At 49.1% G+C, this 10,934-nt stretch overlaps 1 protein-coding gene across 1 annotated transcript; it reads left to right on the top strand.

Annotated features, from left to right (window-relative positions):
- The first annotated feature begins 9,120 nt into the window (after positions 1-9,120).
- On the top strand, positions 9,121-10,185 carry LOC116551751 (tubulin alpha-8 chain-like). Its single transcript, XM_032278104.1, has one exon. The coding sequence runs from the start codon at positions 9,136-9,138 to the stop codon at positions 10,147-10,149; it is 1,014 nt and encodes a 337-aa protein (XP_032133995.1). The 5' UTR covers positions 9,121-9,135; the 3' UTR covers positions 10,150-10,185.
- The last annotated feature ends 749 nt before the right edge of the window (positions 10,186-10,934 follow it).

Here is a 10,934-nt window from a genome sequence, read left to right as displayed (position 1 = left end):
CGGGAGGCAGAGGTTGCAATGAGCCGAGATTGCCCCATTGCATTCCATCCTGGGAGACAGAGCGAGATTCCATCTCAAAAAAAAAAAAAAGTTATTGTAACATTTTTGGAATTATTCAAAAAGGAGTAGAATTAGAGTATATACATTCCCATACAATAGTGAAAGAATAGGATAAAACGAAATGAATGTTATATATATGCTGATGACTCAAATTTATATCTCCATTTTTGTCCTCTCCTCTGAACTTGAGATTCATATGCCTATTTGCCTTCTTGACCTTTCCACTTGAAAGCCCATTAGACTCCCAAACATAACACATTTAACATGGAGCTCTGTTTTCTACCCTCACCCCACTCCCTGCCAAACCTGCTTCTGTTCTAGGCTTCCCAGTCTGAGTGATCATCTTCCTCCCAAGGAAGTTAAAAACTTAGGATCATTTTCCTATCTCTCTCCTCTCCCTCTTTATAAGTTAGAATTTCTTGGCTTCAAATAATGGAAAGCTCTACTTATCAGTGGCTTAAACAATGAAGGCATTTATTATTTCACAAGAAATCTGAGTATAGGGTCTTTCCAGAGTTGGTTTAGTTATGTCACCAATAACTCCAGTATTTCTAGTTTTCTGCTCTGTCATCCTCAATGAGCTGGTGACATCTTCCCTCAGGAACACAAGATATAGCAGCTGTAAGTATCATGTCCTTATATGACACTGTCTTAAGGCAGGAAAAGGGGGGTTTCCTCCCACATCTCTTTTTATCAAGAGAAAAACCTTTCCTTGAAGCGCCCTAGCAGACTTCCCCCTTCTATCTCACTAGCTCTTGCCTAAACCAGTCACTGGAGGGAGGGAGTTAAATGACCATGGATGGTTTGGACTAAACTGTCCACACCCCTAGGTGTGGGAAAAAGCCGTCTTCCTTTAACAAGTGGAAGGGTGAATACTCAAATAAATCAGGACCTTGCTAGTGAAGAATTGTGGCAGGGGCAGGGGCAGGCAAGGCTGCTGAGAAGCTCTGGCACCACCTACACTAGTATGTCCTTCACTTTACAGCCAACCCAGCTACTTCTCACCACCGCCTGCTACCATCCCCTTATTCCTAGAGCCTTCAGCAGCCTCTGAACCAGCTTCCTGCTTCTAGGCTTAAAACCCTAATGCATTCTCCATGCAGCAGCTGCAGTCATCTCTGAAACACAAGCTAGGCAATGATGCTTGCCTCAAACCCTCCTGTTACACTTATGTAAAAGCCATTCTCCTTCCAAGGCCCCTCCACCTCTATGATCTCATCTTGTACAGCTCTCTCCCTTCCTTACTCTGGGTTTTTGGACACACTGGGCTGGTTCCTACCTATGAATGTTTACACTTGCTATTCTGTCTGTCTGGAGCACCATTTTCCAGATCTTGCCTGGCTGACTCCTCACCATTTAGGCCTCAGTTCAAATATCACCTTCTTAGAGAGTGGCTTCTTCTCTGTTCAGTCTAAAATAGCAGGCCCTGGGCTGGGCACAGTGGATCATGCCTGTAATCCCAACACTTTGGGAGACTGAGGAGGGCAGATTACGAGGTCAGGAGATCGAGACCATCCTGGCCAACATGGTGAAACCCCATCTCTACTAAAAATACAAAAAATTATCCAGGCGTGGTGGTGTGCGCCTGTATTCCCAGCTACTCAGGAGGCTGAGGCAGGAGAATCGACTGAACCTGGGAGGCAGAGGTTGCAGTAAGCCAGGATTGTGCCACTGCACTCCAGCCTCTCCAAAGAGAGACTCTGTCTCAAAACAAAAACAAAAACAAAACAGCCCCTGCATATCTTTCTGACTCATTATCCTGCGTTGTTTTATTCACATGCTTATTGCTATCTGAAATTTTCTTGTTTGTTTATTGTCCGTCTTGCCCAATAGATGTGCACACGGGAATGTTCTAGACAGGACAGAGTAGGACAGCACTGGATTTCATCGGCTACCTAGAATGCATGCAACTGAAAACTGATACATTGTGTATTTCTGGAATCGTCCCTTTAATATTTTCAGACCGTGGTTGACCACAGGCAACGGAAACTGCAGAAAGCGAAGCAGTTTTCTGGGGTGCTACAGTGGTGGTATTTCCAGGTGACATGAGCGCCCATTTGAGGCCAGTGGCCATGCGTTCAAAACATCAGTCAGCATGGTTCTGGGTTTTTCATTTTTCTTTTTTCTTTCTTTCTTTTTATTTATTTATTTTTTTGAGACGGAGTCTTACCTTGTCGCTCAGGCTGGAGTGCAATGGCGCGATCTCGGCTCACTGCAACCTCCGCCTCCTGGGTTCAAGTGATTCTCCTGCCTCGGCCTCCTGAGTAGCTAGGATTACAGGCGGCTGCCACCACGCCTGGCTAATGTTTTGTATTTTTAGTAGAGATGGGGTTTCCCCATGTTGGCCAGGCTGGTCTCAAATTCCTGACCTCCTGATTTGCCCACCTCAGCCTCCTAAAGTGCTGGGATTACAGGTGTCAGCCACCGCACCCAACCCCGTTCTGGATTTTTCTATGGCCACTGTTTAGCTGGGTGAGTGCAGACACAGAGCTGGGGACAAAATAAATTTAACCACCGTTCTGGTTTAGTCAAACAAGGATGCTGAAGGTAGCAGGAGGCAAGAGAGTTGAGGGATACATAAGGGAGCTACCCTGGCTGGCCATGGAACTGAAGACTGGGAGGAAGGAGATAAAGGCCGAGGAGGGGCTGCGGTGGACACTTTGCCATGTGGAAAGAGGGAAAGCAGACCCCAAGTCCCAGATGAGTCTTAATTCCACCACTAATTAATCCCCATGTGACCACAGGCAGGACACTAGGGACTTCAATTTTCTTTTCTTCATCCTGGGAAAGGGAGGCCTTGCCTTGCTTACCTCAGAGTTGTTGAGGGACTCAAAGGAGATAAGGCGAGAAGGTGCCTTAAGAAGCTAATGCAGGCTAGGCACAGTGGCTCACGCCTGTGATACTAGCACTTTGGGAGGTCGAGGCAGGCGGATCACCTGAGGCCAGGAGTTTGAGACCAGCCTGGCCAACATAGCGAAACCCTGTCTCTTCCAAAAATATAAAAATTATCCAGCCTTGGTGGTGGGCATCTGTAATCCCAGCTACTCAGGAGGCTGAGGCAGGAGAATTGCTTGAACCTGGGAGGCGGAGGTCGCAGTGAGCCGAGATCGCACCACTGCACTCCAGCCTGGGCAACAGAGCGAGACTCTATCTCAAATAAATAAATAGCAGAATACAAATGCTAGAGACTAGCCCTTTATCTTTTTCTTTTCTTTTCGTTTCTCTTTTTTTTTCTTTTTCTTTTCTTTTTTTTTTTTTTTTTTTTTTTTTTGTGACAGAGTTTCTCTCTTTTTGCCAAGGCTGTTAGTGCAATGGTGCCACCACAGCTCACTGCAACCTCCACCTCCCCGGTTCAAGCAATTCTCCTGCCTCAGCCTCCAGAGTAGCTGGGATTACAGGCATGTGCCACCACACCTGGCTAATATTTTGTATTTTTAGTTGAGACAGGGTTTCTCCATGTTGGTCAGGCTGGTCTCAAACTCCCAACCTCAGTTGATCTGCCCACCTTAGCCTCCCAAAGTGCTGGGATTACAGGCGTGAGCCACTGTGCCTGGTGAGACTAGCTTTTTTATTTAAGAATTTTGTCTAAGACCATTGGGAGACTTCTTTTGTGATGTAAGGCAGGCTAGAGCAGCAGTGACTTGCCATGGGCTAGGAGGAGACATTTAGGAAGTCTCAAGGTCCTCCTTAAACTCTTGCTTTGCCCTTAGAGAGCAGCAGCCATTCTGGACTAAGTATGTAAGAAAGGTTACCTTGTTTGTACCTCATAATACTACCTCTCCTCATTCTCCAGATGGGAACATGGAGAAAAAAAGAAGTTAAGTGCTAGCAGGTATTAGAGGTGGGGTTAAAACAAGCTCTAGGTTGCTTGTTCTAGATATTCAGAGTTTCCACGGAGGATGTCCTGAGGCTTGATCTCTTGGACTCATTATTTCTGGATAATTAGGGCATGGGAGTACTGGGTTTGATGGATGGGGTTGGTGCTGGAGCCTTGATTTCTAAATCCTCTCCCACCTGTGAGGTGTAGGCTGTGGCACGAGGAAATGGGATTGCATGACTGACAACAGATACCATGTACCCAGGGGCCTGGATACCTGTGTGGAGTCATTAGCCCTGGACCCTCCTCTGCCCACCCCAGCTGCTCCCCTGTTTGGGCAGAGGCCCAGTGCTTGCCTGGTGCTCCTTGACCAAGTCAACAGGCCTGCCCTCCCTGGCTGTTTCTAACAACATTCACCTGCTGACAGCCATCCAGAGAGTATAAGGAGGCCGGCTGGCCGCTGCAGGTCTCGCACAGATCCATCCTTGCTCACTATCCTGCAGTAGACAGACAAATAAGATGCCAGCCAGCCCCTGTCCAGGCAGCATGGTGAGCAGAAGGGGCCTGGTGGAGGGGAGGGGGCTGAGCATGCAAGTGAGGGTCCCAGTGGGACCAAGCTATCTGGCATGAAGCTATCTTGAGAGTCCAGATGTTGATGGGGCTACAGTATGTGGTGAGGTGGGGAGAGGGAAAGAGACTTCCAGATGTGGCTGTGGCCCCCAAATGTGCAGATATGGGGGGCATCACAGGGGGTAGGGAAGGAAAGGCCAATGGTAACCAGGATGTGGGGCTGAAGCAGGAGCAGGGCTGCTGAGGGGTTCTGAACTTAGGGGCGGGGAGTGTCAGGGAAGCAGGACTTGAGTAGAAAGTGTAGGTGCTTTCCTCTGCTGGCTGAGAATCTCCAGACCCTTGATCTTGCCACAGGTTCACTGTTGGGCTCTGGTCCCACCTTCCCACCACAGGGAGACATCCTCCATAGAAGCTTCTCCCCTCTGGTTCCTCCCTCCGCCCTGCCCATCTGCTGTGCCTTTGTCTGACCTCTCATGTTAGTTACAGATCAGTGGGGAGAGGAAGGAGGAGGGAAAGGGGGGTGCTTCCATCTGTCAAGAGCTGGCTATGCCTGGGCTCATATGATATCTTTACCCACCTTCCTACCAGGCAGGATAGAAGAACAGTTCAGAGCATGGTTAGTGCCAGGCTGTCCCTGCTGTAAACATTCTTGGTTTTGCTCATGACCTTGAACAAGCTATTTGACTCCTCTGAGGGTCAGTTTCCTCATCTATAAATTGGGGGCAATAAAACTACCTACCTAAGGTATATGTGGTAAAGATTAAATGAGATAATGTGTGTAAAGTGCCACCTTCACCTGGCACCTAATTAGTGCTTAACAAGCAGAACTAAGCAATGTAACGACACAGCCTGCTGGGTATGAGATTCTTCTCTTTCTAGTCATGAAAGAGGTCCTAGGGAAGCTGAGGTAAAATGACTTGTACTGGGTCACAGAGAGACAGGGCTTTGAGGCCAGGTCTGTGTGACTCCAGAGACTGAGCTCTTTGCCCCAAACCTGCTGCCCCACAGTGTGAGGCCTCATTCCTGGAGAGGCTGGAGACACCTTCTATGGGGTAGTAGTTCTGGGGACCAGGGCGTTGTCTGGATCTGTGGACAGCACTGGCTGGGCAGGCTTAGAGGTGTAGCACCAGGCAGGTGATTGGTGAGCCCAGGCAGGTTCGAGACTGGACCCACCTGGGATTTCTCCAGTCCTTGAGGTCTCAGCTCAACTCATTACTTTCTTCTTTTTTTTTTTTTTAGACGGAGTTTCACTCTGTTGCCCAGGCTGGAGTGCAGTGGTGCAATCTTGGCTCACTGCCACCTCTGCCTTCTGGTTTCAAGCAATTCTCCTGTCTCAGCCTCCTGAGTAGCTGGGATTACAAGTATGCACCATTTTTGTATTTTTAGTGGAGAGGAGGTTTCACCATGTTGGCCAGGCGGGTCTCGAACTCCTGACCTCAAGTGATCCACACACCTCGGCCTCCCAAAGTGCTGGGATTACAGGCATGAACCACTGCACCTGGCCTCAACTCATCAGGGATTGGGGGTGGAAAATTGGAAGTGGAACCTTAGTGTGTGTTAGGCAGGGGGCCAGGCACTGCATGCATTCTTTCACTTAATCCTCATAGTTTTTCTAGGAGGGGGCTCTTATTATTTTCCACATTTCAAAAGGAGAACATTGACAAACAGGTTAAAGACTTTTACTCAAGACAAGTAGAGAAATAATGGGGCTGGAATAAAGATTATTTATGGATGAATCCCAGTCATCTAAAAATCATGAAAAGTCAGGCCCTTGTGTTATTAAAAAATAGTCAGTGAAGTGTTACATTTATGGAGAAGGCATCCTAATTAAACAATTAAGAAATATTCCAGGAATGCAAAAAGGTATAAGAAATAATGTGATAGGCTGGGCACAGTGGCTCATGCCTGTAATCCCAGCACTTTTGGGAGGCCAAGGCAGGTAGACTGCTTGACCCCAGGAATTTAAGACCTGCCTGGGAAAGATGGCAAGACCTGTCTCTACAAAAAAATTAAAAACTTAGCCAGGCATGGTGGTACATGCTTGTAGTCCCAGCTACTTGGGAGGCTGAGATGGGAGGGTCCCTTGAGCCCAGGAGTCCGAGGCTGCTACAGTGAGCTGTGATCATGTTGCTGTACTCCAGCCTGGGCAACAAAGTGAGATTCTGTCTCAAGAAAAAAAAAAAGAAAAGAATAATGTGATGAACAGCAGCTATCAAGCTTACGAGACAGAATCCGTCTCCAATTGCATCTACCTGCCTCCTCAGCTGGAGAGCACCATTATTCCAGATTTGAAGTTAATGGTCTCCTGTGCTTTATCTTTGGACTATTTTCCCTTGCTTCCCTCACCAATGGACACAGGTGGGTTGATTATCTTGCTCTTCTAGATTCATTCGATCCCTTCAATGTTCCTTATCGAGACAGGCACTGAGCAAGATTCTATAATCTCAGAACTTCCCACATCTTCTGCTTCCCCTAAGGATTTTGACCTGGACCCTAGAGCCAATGCCTGTTGTTCCTCCCTGCCACCAGTAAATGCTTAGACACAGGAGGCGAGGCAAGCAGAGCAGAGTCCAGCAACCTTGACCCTCAGCCAGAGAGTCAATCAAGGAAGGCAGGCAGGAGCCATGTCCAGGCATGATATGTTTCCCTCTGCCAAGGCCATTCTCTGCCCTTTGCCCACTCAGTGTGAGTGCATCTCAGTCCACGTAGGGCAGGCTGGTGTGCAGATTGGCAACGCCTGCTGGGAGCTCTACTGCCTGGAACATGGGATTCAGCCTGATGGGCAGATGCCCAGTGACAAGTTCATCAGGGGAGGGGATGATGCCTGCTATATCTTTTTTAGTGAAACTGGGGCTGGGAAACAGGAGCCCCAGGCGGTGTTTGTGGATCTGGACCCCACCATGATCATTGAGTGATGATCAGTCCCAGTCATGACCTTGTCCCTGGGTTCCACAGCAAGTCTTACTCCATCACTGCAGAGCACTGGAGTTTGTGGTATAGCTTCCCAGTTGCTGCAGCCAATTAGAACTCCAGATATACAGAACCATCATGTTACTCAGCTCCTGAGTCTGTAGGCCACGCCAGATCCCTTTCTGTGGGAAGCAGAAAAGTTCCTTTTTAAAGTTTCCTTTCTCGTTAAATCATAAGTGTGCTAATAACTTTGTTAAGCCCTATCCTATGTTGCTATTAGATATGTCATGCTTACAGGCATGTAGTACATTCTGTGTCCTTGTACTTTAATCAGGATATCTGTGCTGGACATGCTCACAGGCAGGTCCCAGCTCTCCATTGCTTTTACCTGTTTAGAAAAGTTTTGCCAATCAGGTTTTAGTTTAGATTGTGAGGTCTGGCTCCAGCCAATGGAGATCAGACACAGCTGTAAGGACGACCCCAGATACGTAAAAGATAAATTTGTGTGTTTTTCTTTGTTCTTTGTACTCTCATGGCAAAGTACCCTTCCTGCTGTCTAGGAAGTAAAAATTGTGTTGCTGAAAGATCCTTTGTCTCAGTGCTAATTTTTCTTTGCAGCACCGAGCATCTATTTCCATCTATTTCTAATACTTTCCTTATTGAAAAACACATCCGAGCAGCACACACACATCCAAGCAGGTAATAGCAGCAGCCTGAATGCAGAACCTGGGACCTGGTAACCCCACTCCCTTGGGGTACCCTGGGTCTCCAGCAGCTGGATCCCAAAGGGAGGTGGGGCCCAAAACTCTGCCCATTGCAGATGAAGTTCAAACAGGCACATACTGCCGGCTCTTCCATCCAGAGCAGCTCATCACAGGCAAGGAAGATGCTGCCAATAACAATACCCAGGGTCACTACACCATTGGGAAGGAGCTCATCAACCTGGTACTGGACCTGATTTGGAAGCCAGTGAGGAAAGGGCTGAGGGCTGGGGCAGGGGGGATGACTCTGGATTCCTGTTGTGAGGTGGTCTGGAGACCAGATTGGGGAAGGATAGCTGCAGCCTCTGGGAGAAACACAAAGGATCAGAACCATTGAGAAGAGGCCCTGCACTCTGATCAGGGGGACAACTGTAGGTTCCAGCCTGGAGCTGGTGTCTCCTGTATCTGTGAAGTGGCTGGCCTGGTGCTAGGCAGGGTGTCCATTAAGGCTAACATGTTGATGGGCTGCCTGGCCAAGTTGTGGGGGGTCCATAGGCATTCCCAGAATATCACCTTGTGTTACAAGAATGTGGGCAGAAGTCCCTGTGCAAACCAGGGATTCAAAGAATGTCAGCGAAGGCTTTGTGATTGGCTTTGGCTCCTACGAAGGATGGGGATGAGGTTCCTGGATTGTTGATCTTAATAGAGAAGCCCTCCAGAAATATCCAAAGTGATGTCAGGGGGGCATGCGTATGATGGTGGTGGGGGGTGGGGTTGGCAAGTTATGATGATGAAAAGATGAGGAAGCCCTGGAGTCCTGTGCACTGGTCAGCCTAGACAGCCAACTCCACCCATCATCACACCCCTCTTTCTCAGCATACGAGAGAGCTGTGTGTTAATGACCTCGGGAGATTTCAGAGGAAGAGGGACAGGGAAAAGAAAAGCATCCTCACAGGGAGGATCCTCCCTATGAGGATCTCTTTTATGCTCTTGGAAAAGTCTTCCAAGGATTTCATGAAACTTTTGGATATCTAAAATAGCACAAGTTGCTTCTTTCCTCTCCATCAGCTGTGCTCCATGCCCCATATTTCTCCTCTGCTTCAGGGCTTCCTGGTGTTCCACAGCTTTGGCGGGGGCACTGGCTCTGGCTTCACCTCACTCCTGATGGAGCGGCTCTCTGTTGACTATGGCAAGAAATCCAAGCTGGAATTCTCCATCTACCCAGCACCCCAGGTGTCTACAGCCGTGGTCGAGCCCTATAACTCTATCCTGACCACCCACACCACCCTGGAACACTCAGACTGTGCCTTCATGGTGGACAACGAAGCTATCTATGACATCTGCCGCCGCAATCTAGATATCGAGCGCCCAACCTATACCAACCTCAATCGCCTCATCAGCCAAATCGTCTCCTCCATCACAGCTTCCCTGCGCTTTGACGGGGCCCTCAATGTGGACCTGACAGAGTTCCAGACCAACCTGGTGCCCTACCCTCGCATCCACTTCCCCCTGGCCACCTATGCACCAGTCATCTCTGCAGAAAAGGCGTACCACGAGCAGCTGTCGGTGGCCGAGATCACCAATGCCTGCCTTGAGCCTGCCAACCAGATGGTCAAGTGTGATCCCCGGCACGGCAAGTACATGGCCTGCTGCCTGCTGTACCGTGGAGATGTGGTGCCCAAGGATGTCAATGCTGCCATTGCCGCCATCAAGACCAAGCGCAGCATTCAGTTTGTGGACTGGTGCCCCACGGGCTTCAAGGTTGGTATCAACTACCAGCCTCCCACTGTGGTGCCTGGGGGTGACCTGGCCAAGGTGCAGCGTGCTGTGTGCATGCTGAGCAACACGACCGCCATCGCCGAGGCCTGGGCCCGCTTGGGCAACAAGTTCGACCTGATGTATGCCAAGAGGGCGTTTGTGCACTGGTATGTGGGTGAGGGCATGGAGGAGGGCGAGTTCTCTGAGGCCCGTGAGGATATGGCTGCCCTGGAGAAGGATTATGAGGAGGTGGGCATGGATAGCATGAAGTTGGGGGAAGAAGGGAAAAGGGAGCCGTATACTAGGGTAATACTGCATGTCTGTCCTACATAAAGTGCTGTGGCCTTATTGTCTCACGAATGTCTTTTTCTCTTGGGAAAAACCATGGGGGAAGGGCCTCTTCTCCATGAGAGATAGGAATGCTGGTGTCTTAGCCTCGATTCCCCAGAAAGCAGATCTGATTTTAGATTTCATTACAGAGTGCAATTACAGCGAAAAGAATGGGGGCCAAGGGAAGTAAGCACATAAGGAGGAACAATTCACCCTAGAGAAAATGCAGCTGAATAAATGGCATCTCAGAAACATCCTTGGGTGAGTGGGCAGGCGAGGGGGTGGGGGTGGGGTTTATGTACAGGCTCTATTCTTCCATTGGTTAAACCTGCACCCCATCAAGCATCAACTCCCCTGCATGTCTGGATTGCACACACTTGGGCTGTAGAGTCATCGGGAAGCCCTGGGAGAGGAGGAGGTGCTGTTAAGTTGCACGTATGTGAAGTCGGTGGGAACCTACATGGAGCCGCAACAAGAGCCTGGTGAGTGCAGGAGGACCTGAAGCGATCCTTAGAGTAATCTAGTGCCCACTAGCCCATCCTACCATCTAGAGGCTTGTCTTCTCCAGGCAGGAGGTTGGAGTAATAGAGAGTCCTTACGCTGGTGTTGGTTGAGGCAGAAGAGTGGCACAGTGGTGGCCACAGAGGGGTAATGGCTTGTGAGGGTAGGAGGCTTACCTCCCAGTAATCTCTGTCAACACTCACCACTTTTTTTTTTTTTTGAGACGGAGTTTCGCTCTTGTTACCCAGGCTGGAGTGCAGTGGCACAATCTCGGCTCACCGCAACCT

Source organism: Sapajus apella, unplaced genomic scaffold (assembly GCF_009761245.1).
Source record: "Sapajus apella isolate SASKATOON/1434 unplaced genomic scaffold, GSC_monkey_1.0 scaffold10, whole genome shotgun sequence".
Lineage (NCBI taxonomy): Eukaryota > Metazoa > Chordata > Mammalia > Primates > Cebidae > Sapajus > Sapajus apella.
The sequence above is the reverse complement of the archived record's forward strand: the minus strand, read 5'-3'. Positions and strand labels throughout refer to the sequence as shown.